Here is a 21472-nt window from a genome sequence, read left to right as displayed (position 1 = left end):
ATGCATTTTCACATATATTTGGCATGGAATAAGGTATTTAAATGTTTTTGTGACCCAGTTTTGTGGTCCCGAAACCACTTCCCGACTAGGGTTAAATTAGGGATGTCACATGTGATGAGTTATGTTGTGGTTATGAATGCTTGATGATTAAATTGGGATTTGTTTAGTATAATTATAACCATGGCTTGAATGAGAATTGGTAAGTTGGGCTTAACAAAGTATGGTGTCTTGTGCATGTATAAGATAATATGATATTGCCATAATCATGATTTGTTTGAGGATGATTAAGTACTTAATTTTTCCATGTTAAGTGCCTTTGAAGTCTTGTATGTGTTTGCGTAAATAAGGGTGGCAATTGGCTTGGAAAATAGCTTCAGAGTTGTTCACACGGGTAGACACACGGGTATGTGTCTAGGTCGTGTGTGACACACGGTCAACCCTATGGGCATGTGATCCGGCGTGTCCCCTGCACCCTAATTAGGTAAAACAAAATGCCCAGTAGTAAACACACGGATAGAGACACGGCCGTGTGTCTCGACCATGTGAGAGGCATGGCCTTAGGACATGGGCGTATGCCCTAGTCATGTGAAGTTTGCACCTTATTTATGAAAATTCACAAAAATTAAATTCGCCATACGACCTAGCACACGGATGTGTGACTTGGCCGTGTGACCCTATTATGTTGTTGACATCATAAACAGAGAGTTACACAGGCTGAGGACACTGGCGTGTCTCAAGCCACACGAGCGTGTGAGACCACATGATCTACCTACACAGGCCTATGACCCTCTAAAATAAGAAAATTTTATAATTTTTGTAAAAGATTCAAAATTTCTCAGTTTAGTCCCGAACCGCTCCCAAGGGAAAATATGAATGCATGCGAAAGGTTTTAAATTTGAGTGGAAATTCATATCTCAGTTTCAAATGTTTGTTTGAGTTTAAGTCCAGTAATGCCTCGTACCCTATCCCGACATCGGACATGGGTAAGGGGTGTTACATTTAGTGGTACCAGAGCCAAGTTTAGTCGATTTTCGGACTAACATAGCGTGTGTATGAGTCTAGCTATACATGCATGAATGAATTGTGATAGTGTGACAACTCCTGACTTTTTTAAATTGTGTTTTCATATAGTAATAGATTCCAATCGAGCTATGGCAGATGAATTCAAAAGTAATGCGCCTGCTCCCACTCAAGGGGCAGCGCTGTCTGATAGTAGACCCCCTACAGTTAGTCAGGGAGAAAGAGGTAGGGAAGCATTTCTCCATATGATGAATGCATGGTATACGGAGTTCGTTCGAACGAACCCGAACGCTCCACCCCTACCTATTCCTCAGCCTAACCCCGTAGCACCCCAAGGTATGGACTTCATGATAATGAATAGACCTCCAATTGACAATATTCGAAAACAAGGAGCTGAAGAGTTCCGAGCGGGTATAGATGATGATCTCGAATGGGCAGAGTTCTGGCTTGAGAATACCATCAGGGTATTTGATGAATTATCATGCACACCAGAGGAATGTACGAAATGTGTTGTGTCGCTCCTGAAAGACTCGGTTTAGTCCCGAAACAAGAAAATTTTCTCGGTTTAGCCCCGAACAATGTATGTTTTAAGCTTCATAGGCTCGTTTAAGGGACGATACGAATGCATGTGAAAGGTTTTAAATTTGAGTGGAAATTCATGTCTCGGTTTTGAATGTTTGTTTGAGTTTAAGTCTAATATTGTCTCGTACCCTGTCCCGGCATCGGACATGGGTAAGGGGTGTTACAACTCATTTGTCCTATTTTGTTTATTTTTAATTTATTTATTAATTTACCATTATAACCTTTGTAATTTAACTAAAATTTCTTAACTTTACACCTTTAAACCATCCAATATAATAAGCAAGACATATTTACCTTTTAAAACCCCTTAATTTATGGTTCCTTAGCCATTTAGTACAATTAAATTAATAGTGATTGACTTTTGTAATTTTTATGATTTAGTCCTTTTCCTTAATTAACTATCTAAATATTAAAATTTCTAGACCAAACTTCAATATACCTATATAACCACTCCATGAATATTTATATTAAATATTTACAGGCTCGGTTTATAAAAACAAAGTTCCGATACCTTATTTTCCAAAACCACTTGACTTTAGGGGTAAACCACTTGAACTTAATTATTCATTCAAATAACAAAAATTGTCAAATTAAAATTTAATATAATACTATATTTGACTATTAAATATTAAATAATAATATTTACAGATTCGCTCGTTAATTTTATGGCCTCAAAACTATCGTTTCCGACACCACTAAAAAATGGGCTATTACATATAAGGTTCACACATATAGGGTTTGCACATATTAAATCACATACTATATAACATGGGGATTCACATATTATGTCATACTATATGGCATGGGGGCTCGCATATTATTCTCTAAGGGATTACATAATAGATTGCTTTAACTTTTAATAGTTCAATTGATTAATCATATACACTAGTTTAAGTTTAGATCCCACACCTGATTGAAGACACAAAAACCTTCATTTTTTTTAGATGAAGAAATCAACAATCACTGGGAGGAGAGGGATGCAATTGAAAATATTGAAATCTTTAGTTGAATAGAGTGGTTTCAACAATGAAGAAGAAGAAGAAGAAGAAGAAGAAGAGAGAATTTTGAGAGTTTTTCCTGAAAAACTAAATTTTCTAAATAAAATTTCTAGGTTTTTGAAAAGATTGGCTATTTATAAAACTTCTTTCCTATTTGAAAGAGGCAAATAAAGGGTTTCAAACTTGAGACCTAAGGAAAAGCTATGGCTTTTCCACTAAACCAACAAGCTTATTTTTGACATAAGCCTTCAAGAAATTGTTTTTAAAGGTTATGGTCAAGCATTAGGGGAAATGGAAAAAAATCAACGGAGTCTAATTTAAGGGGTGAACCTAGAACCTTAGCTTACTTAATACCTTACCATTAAGCCTAGTGGTCTATTGTTGTAATTCCTTATCAACAATAATTTTTAAGGCATTCTAAATTCACTTACCCTATTCCTATAATACATTAAAATCTGATTTTTTTTATCCCCATTTCTTCTAGCCCTCATTTTGGGTTGTGATAGTTAATTATTTTTTAGAATCAAGACTAAATTGACATAGTTTACAAAATGTCAAGGGTTATAGTTGTTATTATGCCTATTTTTAAAGCTACCACTGTTAGCTAGCTAATAACTGAAAAAGACAAAATTGAATAATAAGGTGATAAAAAAAAGAAATTTACTAATAGTTGGGTGACTACTAGTGTAACTTACCTAATTTTAATTTGTATATAAATTTAACATTAATTAAATGATATTTAATTTAAGATAATAGTTGGGTGCCATTGAGTTTTGGGCCTATTTAAAATTTTCAAAAATTTAGAGGCTTAATAAGAAATTTCAAAAAATTTGAGACATTTAATTAAAACTTTTAAAATTTTTGAGAAGATTTATGAGAATTTTCAAAAACTTGAAATGTTTTTTTTTTTAGAACTTTTAAACAACTTAACAAAATTTTCTAAAACTTTTAGAGTCTAATTAAAATTTTCAAAAAATTTAAAGACATAATCAAAATTTTCCAAACTTAGGGGGCAAGACCCGCTTTGGCTCGTATGTAGTTAACCCAATGAGTTTAGTAACAACTTTAAGTAACTCTTTTTTGAAGAAAACTATAATGAGAGTTCTTAAATTGAATTTTTCTAAACTAAAAATTATGATATAATTTATCTCACTAAAATAAAAATGACAACACTTAATTATACTTTATTTTAGTGAGATAAGTTAAATCATAAATCTGTAGTTTAGAAACAGGATAAACTACATAGATTGTCATTCAACTATCAAAAGTTTTTATTTTAGGAACTAAAAATAATAAAAAAAGTTTACGCTTTAGACACTCATATTACATAATTCGTTCATTTTGATCACTCTCGTTAAAATATCAAATAAAACTTATATTTTCTTTTAAAATTTGATTTTACACAATAAATATCATTTATCCACGTCATTGTAATCCATTAAAAGAATTATCATTTCAGTTCCAAACTTTCAATTTAATTTAAATGAGGTAACACCAAAAAATTGGGACATTTTCATTTTTTGTTCCTCTGGTCTGAGTTGCTAATGCAGTAGTGAAAAGGAAGGAATTGGGAAGGTTCACATGTTTCGGCTTTGCTCTAAGGCAAGACACTGCCCACCCTCAACGTGCAACTAAAGGTCTCGATTCAACCATTCACGCTTCACTCCCTATTTTAATTTTCCGTAAAGACGAGTTCAAAGAAGGGCTAGAATGTGCGGTTTGCTTGTGTGAGCTTGTAGAAGGAGAGAAAGTTAGGCTGTTTCCTAAATGTAACCATGGCTTCCACGTTGGTTGTATTCATATGTGGTTTCAATCACACTCCACTTGTCCTCTTTGTAGAAACCCCATTTTTGTTGGTGGTGAGTTTAAGAATTCAAGTCACCTTGTTTCAGGAGATGAAGCCAATGTTCAAGTTCACTTCAGTCTCCAAATGATGGTTCGGGTTCGAGGTATTCAACAGATTCTCCTAATTTCCCTACAAATGTGTTGTTTTGGGGTAATGACACGCAGGTTAGTAGCGGTGGTGCCTATTTGGAAGAGGGTGCTTCAGCATCATCTTCTTCTAATAGTTCCTCAGCCATGGCATCTACCAGTGGTAGGCAAGAAGGGATGTTGATGATTGATGTTCCAACGAATGGAAATGAGAATTCACCAGAGGAGGAATCAAGGTGTGAAATGCCTACAAGATAAAGGCTCAAAAAATGCAGATGTCTCAAATTTTTTTGGGTTAACCTTATTTAAATTAAATTAGAAGTTAAGAGGATTAAAATGATAATTATGTGGAAAATAGAAATTTAAAAGAAAAATGTCATTCAAATTTTCATTTGATTTTAACAAGAGTGGCCAATATAAATGAATTATATAACGTGAGTACTTAAATTGTAGTTTTTTATTTTAAATGCTTAAAATGATTTTGTTTATAATTGAATGTCTATCTTATAATTTACCCTTTAAAAAATATTCTAATTTTATTATTCTCACTTTAAAATTTTTATTATAAATTTTACATCAAAATTCATAATTATTCTAAAATATTATCTCTAATGGCATGTTTGGTTGAAGGTAATGACTATGCCATTACATGCCTATTACAACCCTATTTTGTAGGTCCACATAAACCGACGTTTGGTTCAATGGAATACCCTATTACGGGTGTATTCCATTCCGGGCTTAAGCAGAGATTTTTGGGGATTTATATTCTCTTCCCTCTTCACCTTTTACCTATTCATTGCTTGTAAAACCCTATCTTTCCCTTACCAAAATCTCACCTCAAAAACACTCAATCAGTAACCATTTCTTGCTTCCTTCGACTCCGGCATCCCTCCCCTTCATCCAAGGTCAGGTAAACATTTTTCCTTCTGTTGTTCCTTTCATTTTCCTGTCTGCCTTTTTTTGTTTCCCACAAAATTTTTTTCTGCCTATTTTTGTTACTGTTTTCTTCACCATCATCTTTGATTTTTTTTAATAAACAAAGTCTCAAACTTGAAATCATGTCTGAAACTCAGAACTATGTTGGTAAATAACATAGCTGTCCAACCCATTATCGAAAGAGAGAAGTTTTCTCAGTCGTTCCTATTTTTATGTGATTTTTGAAATCTCCTGTTTCATCGTAGACTAATTTTCAAGTATGAATCTTAACTTGAACTTTGTCTTTTGCCTTTTCATTTCTGTTTTATGAAACAATTTCTTAGTATGGATTTCATCTAAGTCTGAATCATCGAAAGAAACAATGGCAGAGCCTTGAAGAAGAAGAGTATCTCGACGTTCTCACTAAAACCGGTAACAAAACTGGTATTTCCAAGCCCAGGCACGTCCCTTCATTCTTGTCCATTTCTAGATTATCTGTATTTTATCTTTCAACATAAAGGATTACTTTACAACCGGCTCTTTTCTTTATTTTCTATATTGTCTGTTGCTTACTCTTAGCAGAAATCATGTTTTTGCGGTTATCAAATTGGAAAATAGGACAACATAATTTAAGCTATACTTGTTATTTGCAGCTTCTGTAAATTGAGTTTGTTAAAACCTTTAAGATTAGTTAAGTTGGTTCCTTGAAAATGGTAGTAATAGCTTAATTTGTTGATTTGATATAGGGTAAACGATGCCTAAAACCAATGATACAAAGTCAATCTGAATTCTAAGTAGATTTGTAACATTCCTTGCCCGTATCCAACGCTGGAACAGGGTTTAAGGTGCTACCGAACTTAAACTCAACCAATCTTAGGAAATCAGACCATAAAATCTTGATCAATTTAAAACTTTTTATTTCATAAGCAATCTGTCCGTAAGAGGCCCAAAACATACATTCGAGGTGATTCGAGATCAAACCGAGGGCTCAAGAAAAACTTAGAAAATTTCATGCCTTAAGGCTCCACATGCCCGTGTGGGTATAAGGTACACGCCCGTGTGCTTGGGACATGCCCATGTCCTGCACCCGTATGGCCAATTTAATTTTTACAATTTTTCATAAAACAAGTGAAGACTTCACACGGCCTGGACACACGCACGTGTCATTTGCCCGTGTCCTTTCACACGGCCTCAACACGTCCGCGGAGCAACCCGTGTACAAAAACCTGGGTATTCTGTTTCTGACGTCAGCATCACACGACCATGGTACACACCTGTGTACTAGGCCGTGCCCTCTACACAGCTGAGACACACTGTCGTGTCTCTGCCCGTATGATCCTTACCATGCATTCTGACTTGAAATTTCTAGGTGCAGGGGACACACGGCCTTTTTACACGCCCATGGGGCTGACCGTGTGTCACACACGGCTTAGACACACGCCCATGTGTCTACCCGAGTGGGCAACATGAGGCTATCTACCAAGCTTCCTTGCCACCCTAGTGTACCTATTTTCATGTCCATACCAACCAATACCAAAACAAATATAATAAAAATTCATTCAACCATGAAGATGCATCTTTTATAGACTCAAAATGAAAGCCCTCATTCGAGGCTCAATGTAAAAAGTAAAATCTATTCTTGACCAACACATTTGGTCAATTCTCAAGGACACAAATTAATAAGGTCTAGCCCTATACATGCCATAATAAAAAAAAATAAATCAAACTATACCGAGTATTACGGCTGATAGTGTGATCGATATATCTGACTTCAAGGGATCCTTGAGCTAATTAAGCGGGACTAAAAGAAAAGGGAAAAGAAAGAGAGTAAACATAAAGCTTAGTAAGTTGCATATAAATAAATATACAACAACAATTTCACCATTAGTCATCATGCTCATAACTCAAAGATACGCATAAACTTGACTTACTCATTACCGTTTACTCAAGTCACATTTTCTAATTTGAGCTCACTACTCATGCATACCAAATAGGTACCTGTACCACTCACAACATTAATATACTTTCTTTATTAGATCACTTTCGTAACCTTTAAAGTTGAACCTTTCAGAATACTACTAGATATTCAATAAGCCTCAAACATGGGATAAGTTGTCGATGCCATGTCCTAAACATGGTCTTACACTGGCTATCATCATCGAGGTTGATGCCATGTCCCAGACATGGTCTTACACTAGCTCTCATATATACGTGCTGATGCATGTCCCAGACATGTCTTACACTAGCACAACTTTTAGCCGATGTATGTCCTAAACACGTCTTACACTGGCTATCATCGTCGAGGCCGATGTATGTCCAAGACATGTCTTACACTGGCACTCATCTCTAAGCCAATGCCATGTCCCAGACATGGTCTTACACTGGCACACATAATGTGGCTGATGCATGTCCCAAACATGTCTTAGACTGGCACATAAGTAATCCGAATGTTATGGCATGAATATCCAGTTTGTTTTCTAGGCTCCTAACTAGATCTTTTTACTATCTCAATCATTAATATGCATTCTTAGTTCACAATCTAGCAATTCATACTATATCAATTCAATAACAATTCGAATACATACATTAATAATTTAGTTCTATCATTTACATACAACTTACCTCGGTTTACAAAATGTACTCGACTAGTCAGTTTAGTCGATTTGCTTGGCTTTCTCTCGGTCTAGGTTCGGATTCGGTAAATCTTGATCTATAATAGCAAAAATTCACTCATTTAATCACTAATTACAATTAGGAAATCATAAATTCATATTTTTTGGAAAAATGACTATTTTGCCCTAGACTTTGGCAATTTGACCATTTTACCCTTATGCACGAAATTTAATTTTTATAAAATTTCCTCTTACCTTAGGCCTAGCTGACCCCTTTCTACTCTTATAGCGACCACAAATTCTCACTATTTCACACTCTTACCACCTATTTTGCAACTTATGCAAAATAGCCCCTTTAGGTGTTTTCATGCTAACACCTTTCACAAAAGTTGTTTAGAACCCTTCTAAGATTCATTTTCTTCCATAAAATTTCAGAAAACAACATAAACTCTCTCATGGTAAATCCCTAGACTTATCACCATTTTTCAAAATAGTCCTCTCATTTGAAAGCCCATGATACAAGCATGCTAAAAATATAAAAATCATCAAGAAATCATCAAGATCACTTACATTATGAGAGGAATAAGTTGCTGTAAATTTCCAGCTTTCAAACCTCCATATTTTTTGATATTTTCAGTGGAGAGAAAAGATGGAGAAGAAGAAAAATAATAGCTAGGCTTTTAGGTATTATTTTATCACCAAATCATGACATCACTTACCTAAACCTTGACTATTTGTTTAAAATTCATCTCATGGCCGGCCAACACAATTAAAAACGGTATAATTTCCCTTTAAAAGCCCTAAATTTTATTTCTCTAGCTAATTGACACATTTGGGTACTAAAATGTAACTTTTGCCTTTTATGCGATTTAGTCCTTTTTCGCAATCGGGCTCACAAACATTAAAATTAACTCCCCAAATTTTTCATGCACTAATATAATCATACTATAACCTCATAATAATAATAAAAATAATTTTCCCAACTTCGAATTTATGGTCTCGAGACCACCGTTCCGACTAAGCCCTAATTCGGGTTGTTACATTTCTCCCCCTTTAGGGATTTTCGTCCTCGAAAATCTTACCGGCGAATAAGTTCGGGTATTGCTCTCTCAGAGAATCTTCAGGTTCCCATGTGGCTTCCTCAACCCCATGTCTATGCCACAAAACCTTCACAAGTGTTATATTCTTATTTCTTAACTGTTTGACCTCTCGAGCTAAAATCTTGACCGGCTCATCACCATAAGTCATATCCGGAATAATCTCAACTTCAGTTGGCGCAATTACATGCGAAGGGTCTGATCTGTACCGACGTAACATGGAGACATGAAACACATCTTGAATCTTTTGTAACTCTGGTGGCAAATCCAAACGGTAGGCAACAGGCCCTACTCTGTCGGTAACCTCATAAGGTCCTATGAAACGAGGACTCAACTTGCCCCTTTTTCCAAACCTGAGGACTTTCCTCCATGGGAAAACTTTCAAAAATACTTTATCACCGACTTCAAACTTAATTTCTTTTCGTCTCAAATCTGAGTAGGATTTTTGTCTATCCGAGGTAGCTTTTAGGCAGTCACAAATCACTTTAACTTTCTCCTCATCCTCTTTGACCAAATCGACCCCGTGAATCTGATTCTCTCTCAACTCAGTCCAATATAAAAGTGTTCGACACTTTCGCCCGTACAAGGTCTCATAAGGCACCATTTTTAGACTCGACTGATAGCTGTTGTTGTTGGCGAATTTAACCAATGGCAAGTATTTTTCCCAACTTCCTTGAAATTCGATAACACAACATCTCAACATGTCCTTTAATATTTGTATTACTCTTTCTGACTGTCTGTCAGTTTGCGGATGGAATGCCGTGCTAAAACTCAACTTAGTTCCCAAAGTCTCTTGTAACTTTTTCAAAAACCTCGAGGTAAACCTCAGATCTTTGTCTGACACAATCAACAATGGCACTCCATAAAGCCTTACGATCTCGGAAATATACAAGTCTGCTAATTTCTCGAGGGAGTAATCGGTACGCACTGGTACGAAGTGTGCCGACTTAGTTAATCTGTCGATAATAACCCATACTGCATCTTTCTTTTTCAGGGTTAGTGGAAAACTTTTCACGAAGTCCATAGTGATACGATCCCATTTCCACTCAGAAACCATAATAGGCTGAAGTAAACCTGAAGGTACTTGATGTTCAGCTTTTACTTGTTGACACACTAGACACTTGGAAACGAACTCTGAAATGTCTCTTTTCATACCCGACCACCAATACATTCTCTTAAGGTCGTTGTACATTTTTACACTACCCGAGTGGATGGATAAACACCACTATGTGCCTCTCTCAGAATCTTCTGAATTAGCTCATTTTTCTTGGGTACACAAATTCTGTCTTTGAACAATATACAACCATCGGTATTAATACGAAAATCTGATTCAATCTCTGACTCACACTGAGTTCTCTTGGCTTGCAATTTCTCATCACCTTTTTAAGCTTTACGGATTTAATGAAGAAAAGTCGGTCTGGCTCTTATCTCTGCTAGGATTGAATCATCATTAGATATGGTCAACTGAGTGTTCAACGCTCTCAAGGCAAATAACAACTTCCTACTCAAGGCGTCGGCTACTACATTCGTCTTTCCTGGATGGTAGTCGATAATTAATTCATAATCCTTTAACAACTCTAACCATCGGCGTTGCCTCAAATTCAACTCCTTTTGAGTCATCAAGTACTTTAAGCTCTTATAGTCGGTGAATACCCGACATTTCTCTCCATACAAATGATGTCCCCAAATCTTCAGTGCGAACACCACAGCGACTAGCTCCAAATCATGGGTCGGATAATTTCTCTCGTGTGGTTTTAGCTGCCTCCAAGTATAAGCTATAATCTTGCCTTCTTGCATGAGCACACACCCCAACCCATTTAAGGAGGCGTCGCTAAAAATCACAAACTCCTTGCCCGACTCTGGTTGCACTAACATTGGGGCTTCCGTTAACAAAGCCTTTAATCTCTCAAAACTTTGCTGACACTTTTTTGTCCATTCAAAATTGACATCCTTTTGCAGTAGCCTAGTCATCGGGGTAGCTATCATAGAAAATCCATTTACAAACCATCTGTAGTATCCGGCTAAACCCAAAAAGCTTCGAACCTCTGTTACATTCCTCTGTGGTTTCCATTCCACAATAGCGGAGATCTTATTTGGATCAACTTGAATTCCATCACCCGACACAATATGTCCTAGAAACCCGACCTCTTTAAGCCAAAATTCACTCTTGCTGAACTTGGCATATTGTCTCTCAAGGTTTGTAACACAACCCTCAAATGCTCTGTGTGCTCACCCTCATTACGCGAATAGATCAATATATCATTGATGAAGACGAAAAAAAACTTATCCAGATATGGTCTGAATATGCGGTTCATCAAATCCATAAATACCGCCGGGGCATTAGTCAAACCAAAGGGCATGACAAGAAACTCATAATGCCCATATCTTGTCTGAAATGCAGTCTTCGGCACATCTCGCTCTTTAACCCTTAACTGATAATACCAGACCTTAGATCGATATTAGAAAACACGGTAGCTCCCTTCAACTGATCAAACAAATCACCGATCCTTGGTAAAGGGTTTTTCACTGTTGCTTTGTTGAGTTGTCTATTGTCCCATATTTATTCTTCACAAAGAGTACCAAAGCACCCCACAGAGAATAGCTCGGTCTCGTAAAACCCTTGTAGGTTAGATCTTGCAACTGTGCTTTCAACTCTTTCAGCTCCGTTGGAGCCATCCTATACGGAGCAATCGAGATAGGTGTTGTACTAGGAACCAATTCAATTTCAAACTCGGCTTCTCTCACTGGAGGTAATCCAGGTAATTCCTCCGGAAACACATCTGTAAACTCACAGACTATCTTTAACTCTAACTCTTAAGTATTCAGCACAAAAGCTAAATAAGCCTCATACTTCTTTTTCAAATATTTTTCAGCAGTCAATAACGACATTACCATAGGTAGGTTATCTGACTCGTCTGGTCCAACTCGAAGAACATCCCCATTTTCACGCCTTAACTCAATTACTTTTCTTCCACAGTCTACTACAACACCATGGGAGGTCAGCCAATCCATCCCAAGAATTACATTGAATTCATTAAATGGCAACAACATCAAGTTGGCAGGAAAACAATGGCCTCTAATCATCAAAGGACAATTTCTACATACTTGGTCCACTAACACATGATTGCCTAACGGGTTGGACACTCTTATTACAAACTTAGTGGACTCTGCTAATATATTCATACGAGGTATCAATTCTATACAAATGTAAGAGTGGGTAGATCCCGGGTCAATTAAAGCAACAACAGTTATATCATAGATAGAAAAGGTACCCGTGATCACATCAGGAGACTCTGCCTCCTCCCGGGCACGTATAGCATAGGTCCTCGCTCGCGCTCTACCTTCAGACCTTGCCGCAACATCTCTTGACGTGCCTCTACCACTAGTCACACTCCCAGGGTTCTTTTGCGGCCTACTCTTCAAGGGAGCACTACTTGCTTTCATATCTTGCTTTCTTCCTCTCTCGTCCATCTCAGGACAATCACGGATAAAGTCGTCAAGTGACCCACACTTGAAACAACCCCTCTCATTTACTCGATATTCGCCTAAGTGACGTCTCCCACATTGTGGGCACTCTTGCCTATATGGCTGAGTGCTACCAACACTAGCGACCGAAGTAGTCTAGGCTTTAGATGTCATATTCTGTTGATTCTTGTTTCCTCGAATACCCCTCCAAAGCATTTGATCAGGTAGTAAATTCTTTTGATCTCTTGGATGAAGACTGATGTGCTTTCCTTATCTGTATTTTCTTTAAGTCCCACAACTCAATGGCCGCTTTCCTCCTCTCTTTCACCAATTCCTCTGCCTTGCACGCTCTCTCAACGAGCACCACAAATTCTCTTAATTCCAGGATGCACACAAACACTCGGATATCTTCATTGAGGCCATCTTCAAACCTCATACACATGGTAGCTTCAATGGATACGTATTCCCGTGCATACTTGCTGAGTTTCACAAACTCGCGCTCATACTCTGTCACAGTCTTATTACTCTGTTTCAACTCTAAAAATTCTTTCCTTTTCTGGTCCACGAACCTCTAGCTAATGTACTTCTTTCTGAATTCTTCTTGGAAAAATTCCCAAGGTTCTCTCTCTCTCGGCACTACTAACATGAGGGTGTTCTACCACTAATAGGCCGAATCCCGTAAGAGTGACGTTGCACACTTTACGCATTCCTTAGGTGTGCATGATAATTCATCGAACACCGTTATGGTATTCTCTAACCAAAATTCTGCCTTCTCCGAATCATCATCTAAGTTAGTCCAAAATTCTTTGGCCCTTTGTTTCCAGATCTTGTCCACCGCATCCATCATTCAGAGGTAGGCTTCTCTAACCCCATACTTACGGGCTCACTCCCTACTAGCGCGGTCCCCTCTGTGGGAGCCGGCGCATTACTTTCCACGTCATCTACCATGATTCTACCAAGATCCATTTACTATATGAGAACAAAATTTATAATCGTCAGGAATCGTCACACTATCAATATATTTTTATGGCATGTATAGCTAGACTCGTGCTCTAGCTAGGTTAGTCCTAGAATTGACTAAACCATAGCTCTGATACCACTAAATATAACACCCCTCACCTGTATCCAACGCCGGAATAGGGTTTGAGGTGCTACCGAACTTAAACTCAACCAATCTTAGGAAATCAGACCATAAAATCTTGATCAATTTAAAACTTTTCATTTCATAAGCAATTTGTCCCTTAATTGGGCTTACGAGGCCTAAAACATACATTCAAGATGAATCAGGATCAAACCGAGGGCTCAAGAAAAACTTAGAACATTTCATGCATTAAGGCTCCACACGCCCGTATGCTTGGGCCACGCCCGTGTGCTTGGGCCACGCCCATGTCCTGCACCCGTGTGGCCAATTTAATTTTTACAATTTTTAATAAAACAAGTGCAAACTTCACACGGCCTGGACACACACCCATGTCATTTGCCTGTGCCCTTTCACACGGCCTCAACACGCCCGTGGTCGAAAACCTGAGTATTCTGTTTCTGACGTCAGCATCACAAGACCATGGTACAAGCCCGTGTACTAGGCCGTGCCCCCCACGCGGCTGAGACACACGACCGTGTCTCTGCACGTGTGATCTTTACCAGGCATTCTGACTTGAAATTTCAAGGTGTAGGGGACACACGGCCTTCTCACGCGCCCATGGGGCTGACCATATGTCACACACAGCTTAGACACATGCCCGTGTGTCTGCCCGTGTGGACAACATGAGACTATCTACCAAGCCTCCTTACCACCCTAGTGTACTTATTTTAATGTCAATAACAACCAATACCAAAAAAAATATAATAGACATTCATTCAACCATGAAGATGCAACTTTTATAGACTCAAAATGAAAGCCATCATCAAGGCTCAATGTAAAGAGTAAAATCTATTCTAGACCAACACATTTGGTCAATTCTCAAGAACACAAATTAATAAGGTCTAGCCCTATACATGCCATAATCAAAAAAATATAAATCCAACTATACTGAGTATTAAGACTGACAGTGTGACCAATATCTCTTACTTCAAGGGATCCTTGAGCTAATTAAGCGGTACTGAAAGAAAAGGGAAAAGAAAGAGAGTAAGCATAAAGCTTAGTAAGTTGCATATAAATAAATATACAACAACAATTTCACCATTAGTCATCATGCTCATAACTCAAAGATACGCATAAACTTAACTTACTCATTACCGTCTACTCAAGTCACATTTTCTAATTTGAGCTCATTACTCATGCATACCAAATAGGTACCTGTACCACTCACAACATTAATATACTTTCCTTATTAGATCACTTTCGTAACCTTTAAAGTTGAACCTTTCAGAATACTATCAGATATTCTATAAGTCTCAAACATGTGAAAAGTTACCGATGCCATGTCCCAGACATGGTCTTACACTGGCTATCTTCATCGAGGCCGATGACATGTCCCATACATGGTCTTACACTAGCTCTCGTATATACGTTCTGATGCATGTCCCAGACATGTCTTACACTAGCACAAATCTTACCCGATGTATGTCCCAGACACGTCTTACACTGGTTATCATCGTCGAGGTCGATGCATGTCCCAGACATGTCTTACACTGGCACTTATCTCTACGCCGATGCCATGTCCCAAACATTATCTTACACTGGCACTCATAATGTGGCCGATGCATGTCCCAGACATGTCTTACACTGGCACATAAGTAATCCGAATGTTATGGCATGAATATTCGGTTTGTTTCCTAGTGTCCCAACTAGATCTTTTTACTATCTCAATCATTAATATGCATTTTAGTTAACAATCTAGTAATTTATACTATATCAATTCAATAAAAATTTGAATACGTACATTAATAATGCAGTTGTATCATTTACATACAACTTACCTCGGTTTCAAAACGTACTCGACTAGTCAGTTTAGTCGATTTGCTTGACTTTCCCTCGGTCTAGGTTTGGATTCGATAAATATTGATCTCTAATATAAAAAATGCACTCATTTAATCACTAATTACAATTAGGAAATCATAAATTCATATTTTTTGGTAAAATGACTATTTTGCCCCTATACTTTGGCAATTTGACCATTTTACCCTTATGCACGAAATTTGATTTTTATTAAATTTTCTCTTATCTTAGGCCTAGCCGACCCCTTTTTACTCTTATAGCAATGCCAAATTCTCACTATTTCACACTCTTACCATCTATTTTGCAGCTTATGCAAAATAGCCCCTTTAAGTGTTTTCATGCTAACACATTTCACAAAAGTTGTTTAGAACCCTTCTAAGATTCATTTTCTTCCATAAAATTTCAGAAAAAAAACAAAAACTCTCTGATGGCGAATCCCTATACTTATCACCGTTTTTCAAAACAGTCCTCTCATTTGAAAGCCCATGATACAAGCATGCTAAAAATGTAAAAATCATCAAGAAATCATCAAGATCACTTACATTATGAGAGGAATAAGTTGCTGCAAATTTTCAGCTTTCAAATCTCCATATTTTCTGATATTTTCGGTGGAGAGAAAGGATAGAGAAGAGGAAAAATAATAGCTAGGCTTTTAGGTATTATTTTATCACCAAATCATGACATCACTTACCTAAACCTTGACTATTTGTTTAAAATTCATCTCATAGCCAGCCAACACAATTACAAAGGGTATAATTTCCCTTTAAAAGCCCTCAATTCTAGTTCTCTAGCTAATTGACACATTTGGGTACTAAAATGCAACTTTTTCCTTTTATGCGATTTAGGGTTTTAAAATTAACTCCCCAAATTTTTCATGCACTAATATAATCATACTATAACCTCATAATAATAATAATAATAATTTTCCCAACTTTGGATTTGTGGTTCCGAGACCACCGTTCCGACTATGCCCTAATTCGGGCTATTACAAGATTATTATTATGAGGTAGAAAAAAATACAGAGGAAGGGGTTGCCAAATGCCAGAGTGTAGCCTTTCTAGCACAAGTAGAATACCATGTTTTAATAAAATCAAAAGTTCAAAGTCTTTCAGTTTTTATTAGGTCTAAACAGTCATCATCTTATGAGATCTATGTTTATACGGTATTGACAAAGTCAGCGTCGATTTATTCACTTTCTCTAACCTAAATTTTGCAGTCTTAAGCAGCTCATTTCTATGCATATTAAATCAGTAAAAATATTATGAAAATCTCCAGTTTGGATATAGTAAGTGCTAAAACAGGTTTTACTGCAAAAGTAATATGGCGAGAGTCTCTTTTCCAGACTATTTTTTTTCCAAGATTATATATTTATTCAATTCTTCACCAGCAAAGCTAGTGAGGCATATATTTGCTTAAAATATTTCATTTTGAGTATTATTGGGTGTTAGAGGTTGCTTATGATCTCTGTACTGGCATTTCTCTATAATAGTAGTTTCTTGATATGTAACACATTGTGATCTCTTTGCAGAGGAGACGTCCATCGAGAAATTCATATGTGCTCTTCTTCTTAGCTTCATGAATGCACAAATCAATTAAAACTCAGAGTCATTTGTTTTCTTGAAATAGCCATCTTCATTGGTGGAGAAATTTCCATTGTAGTGCTATAATCTTTCTTTGCATTTGTTGTTTCCTCTGCAAAGTGTAGGCTTATTGATGTTCTGGGCATTGTTTAGGTAAGTTTTCATGCACTGGCATAACATGGGTATGCATGCCCCCATTTAAGTGCATTTGTCATGTATCTTTTCTGTTCTCTTACAAAATGTTGTTTATGTGCTATATTTTTTGGCATTTTTAACTGTAGGTTTTGACCTATAGTTTGATGATGCATCTTAGTTATTTAAATTCATTTATTTATTTTATATGTTTGCCACTTTATTAAATAATTATTTTCAAATTTTTAATAAGCTCGATTCCTTTTTGCTATCATGATAAGGTGATGATACTAGTCTAGACCTACTGTAGTTAGAATCTACTCATCCAATCACTACTAAATTTAACAGGCTATTGGTAAGGATGAGAGGCTAATTTGTTATGGAGATGTATTTCCAATTTTTTCCCCAATCCAAGAGATATATCTAGGGAGTGTTGAATTTTTTTCCCCAATCTTACACACTTTTTAATGTAATGTAATGTGGGAAAGCACGTGAATGACAACAATATTTCAATAAAGTGTTGACTTTTTGAAACTTTGGTGGTGATTGAATTGTTTTTTGTATTGTGCTAGACTTGTTGAATTATAATTTATTTTCTATTGATTCATCATGTGTTATAATTTTATAACATGTTGACTTTTTGATTCATAATATTGAACTTATGTTTAATTTTTTTTCTTAAGATAGTTATGTCAAGTTTTTTACAAGCAAGTGTTTCTTACGAAAATTCTCGAGGAACCAAAAGGAAATGGCTTCCAAAAGAAGATGATGCGTTGGTTGCCTGTATGGTCGACTTGCACAATGTTGGAATCTTTAATGCTGATACGGGATTTAAAGTTGGTTATTTAAATGAGTTGGAAAAAATGATAGAAAAAGTTTTATCCAATGCCAAGTTGAAGGCTAAACCAAATCTTGAATCGAGGATTAGGACATTGAAAAGGGATTGGTCAATCGTTTATGACATGCTCAGTGGAAAAAATAATAGCAGTTTTGGTTGGGATAAGCATAGGCAGCTTGTTGTTGCTGAAGATGCGGTGTGGAACTCATATATAAATGTAAGAATTATTTCAAGTCTTTATTATCTTATTTTGACCAAACTTATATCTAATATGAATTTCTCATTTTTACAGAGTCATAAAGAAGCGACTCAATTCAAACATCATAGTTTCCATTATTATGACCAACTTACTGCATCTACGCAAAAGATTCAACCACTGGGAAAGATACTCAAACAGCCGCTGATATTATTGAAGAAATAGATGTTGAGGATGTAGCTACTACAAATACTCATGAAGAAAGAAACGATTTCCATGGATGCGAAGTTGATGTTTCTTTGGATGACGTGGATCTTTCAGGCACACAACAGCAACCAGCTATAAACCAAGGTGATTCCACATTTTCAAAGAAGAAAAGAAATATTTCTAATACAAGTGATCATATTTCTTCTACTTCATTTAATGATGCTGCCACTTTATTGGTGAAAAACATACGGACCATTGGCGTTGAAATCAGTAGGAGTATTACCTCCGAGGTGCTAATTCAACAAAAGTCAAAAATGATCATTCAAGAAAGTGCTCTAAAATTATATCCAACATTATGTGAAGTAGAAGGTTTAACTGAGGATAAGCGCTATCGCACATTGAGCAAAATTCCAGATCATCCAGCGCAAATGCTCATTTTCTTTAGTTTACCTTCTTCTGTGCGATTGGAATGGGTCAGAAGATTTCTTGCTTACCATTAAAAATCATGGTTGTGTTGAATATATTTTGGTAACTTTTTGTCTTTGTAATATTTGGATGGTATCATGACATGATAGAATGTCATTTCAATGTTGTAACTTTTGATGTTATAAAATTTTATAACATATGGATTATGACATATAAACTTATGAAATCATGTAAGTTTTTGTTAATATATGAATATTATGTTTGGATGTGAAATATAATTCTCAAGTTATTTATTACTTCTAATATTTTGTTTTTATTGTAGAATAATTAAATTATTTGTTTCACTAATGATATTTTAGCACATTAAATATGTAGTGCGTTTAAAAATAATAAAGTAGATTATATCTTATTTTATAGTATTATATATTATAATTTTTAATTCATATAATAATTATATTAAGAATTTTATTAAATTATATATTATTTTATTAAATTATATTTAATAATAACGTTAAAATATAGTTAAATTATTTATTATTTTTATTAAATTATTTTAATAATAATCTTATTAAAATTTAATAATAATATCAATAATCATCTACCTAAAAAAATTGCTAAGGGTATTCTGGTCATTTTAGTTTTTTTCTTATTCTATTACAACATCATTCCATTCAACTAAACACAAGAATACTATTACAGTTCGATTCTATTCTATTCAACCAAACAGTTGAATTACTGATTGCAGCTCTATTCTATTACAGCTCTATTTAATTACAGCCCTATTCCATTACAGTGAATAAAATGTACCCTAAGATTTAAACCAAAATTGTCTTGTCATTAATAAACCTTTCCTTTTGAAGTTCCCCCAGATTAGGCTATTTTACCAAATTGACCCAAAAATTTTGATATTTACAAAAATGACCCAGGTTCAAAAACAATCACCAGAATGACCTGAAATGAACAGTAGAATGAGGTTTTGACCTTCTAATGACCGGCACCACCTCGTGTTTTGGCCCCATGATTGCCTGATGATTGTGTCAAGCTTTAAAAAATTGATTTTTTTGGTTTTGGCCTTCCAATAGCCAGCACCAGGGTATTTTTTTTAAAATCATATCATTTTGGAATAAAAAATACGAGTATTTAAAAAAAAATTTGGTGCTGATCTGTCAATGGCCGACACCAGGTACAAGTATTTAATTTTTTTTTTTTGTTTTGGCTTTCTAATGGCTGACACCAGTACGAAAAAAAAATCAAATTTTTTTAGTGCTGGTCTGTCAATGGCCGGCACCAAGTACGACTATTTAAAAAAATGATTTTTTCATATCCGGTGTCGCCATTGACAAAGCCAAAGACCAAAAAATTTTGATTTTTTCAGACTTGGTTCGCCATTAGAAGGCCAAAAAAATTAAATACTCATACCGGTGCTTAAAAGCATGATGCATCAAACCAAAAAATGTTATTTTTTCAGATTGGTGCCACCATTAGAAGGCCAAAACAAAAAAAATAAATTAAATACTGCATGACGATGTCAAGCCGTGATGTGCTAGCACCAAAATTTTTTTTAAAATACTTATATTTTTGTATACTAGTATGATACGATTTTCAAAAAAAATACTCTGATGCCGGCCATTGAAATGCCAAAACTAAAAAAAATCAAATTTTTAAAGCTTGACACAATCATCAGGCAATCATGAGACCAAAATACGAAGTAGTACCAGCCATTAAAAGGCCAAAACTCTATTCTATTATTCATTTTAAGTCATTTTAATGATTATTTTTGAATTTGAGCCATTTTTATAAATAGTAAATTTTTTTTAGACCAGTTCATTAAAATAGCCCCTAGATCGCGTTACCTTTTGAGCATAACGTGGAACCAAAAGTGGGCAGGAAGGGAATGAATATTCAATGCATTAATGATTCTAGGAATTATTGTACGATACGAATGGGAATTTATTATTGTTGAATACCAGCTACTCACTGTCCATTCCCATTCCCCATTCTTCCCATCATCTTTCACCTTGCACTTGCTTTCACATTTATTGTACCATTAATATGATTTTTTTATCCGAAATATATATAAAATCATGTGCTTAGAAAAATTTTAATTGATGAAAATTCATTTTATTGTTAATTATATTATTAAATTAATAAAATAATAATTTACTATCATTATTATGTGATAATAACAAAAGTAATGTTAATTGAATATCAATTAATATAATAGTATAATAATATGCAATTAATTAAGCTTGGTCATATCTATTAAAAGTTTTTATATAAAAACAAAATATTATATTATTAACTAATCATTCAATAAATTAATAAATTTAATTTTTAATTAAATAAATATAATTTTATTTTAAATATGATAATAATTAATAATGTAAAGTCAACTTTTATAATTTATAAAAATTAAATGTGTGAGATTAACATTATATCACTATATAGGTGATTTAATCTATAATGTATAAATTTATTTATCCATTAATCATGTTTTCATTATCAATGTAATAGTTATTATTACTTAACTAGAC

At 35.3% G+C, this 21472-nt stretch overlaps 1 protein-coding gene across 1 annotated transcript; it reads left to right on the top strand.

The window, feature by feature from the left end:
- The first annotated feature begins 1151 nt into the window (after nucleotides 1-1151).
- LOC108485352 (RING-H2 finger protein ATL60-like) lies at nucleotides 1152-4790 on the top strand. Its single transcript, XM_053029287.1, has 3 exons — nucleotides 1152-1245; nucleotides 4151-4485; nucleotides 4524-4790. The coding sequence occupies exons 1-3, from the start codon at nucleotides 1152-1154 to the stop codon at nucleotides 4788-4790; spliced, it is 696 nt and encodes a 231-aa protein (XP_052885247.1).
- Nucleotides 4791-21472: the final 16682 nt, after the last annotated feature.

The sequence above is a fragment of the Gossypium arboreum genome, chromosome 6 (genome assembly GCF_025698485.1).
Source record: "Gossypium arboreum isolate Shixiya-1 chromosome 6, ASM2569848v2, whole genome shotgun sequence".
Classification (NCBI taxonomy): Eukaryota; Viridiplantae; Streptophyta; class Magnoliopsida; order Malvales; family Malvaceae; genus Gossypium; species Gossypium arboreum.
The sequence above is the reverse complement of the archived record's forward strand: the minus strand, read 5'-3'. Positions and strand labels throughout refer to the sequence as shown.

Bases quoted from the DNA above. Each gene is read 5' to 3' on its own strand.
- LOC108485352 (XM_053029287.1), top strand. From the start codon at position 1,152: ATGGCAGATGAATTCAAAAGTAATGCGCCTGCTCCCACTCAAGGGGCA. The intron at 1,246-4,150 runs GTAGGGAAGCAT...TTGCTAATGCAG, and splicing joins AGTTAGTCAGGGAGAAAGAG to TAGTGAAAAGGAAGGAATTG. The intron at 4,486-4,523 runs GTTTCAGGAGAT...AGTTCACTTCAG, and splicing joins TTAAGAATTCAAGTCACCTT to TCTCCAAATGATGGTTCGGG.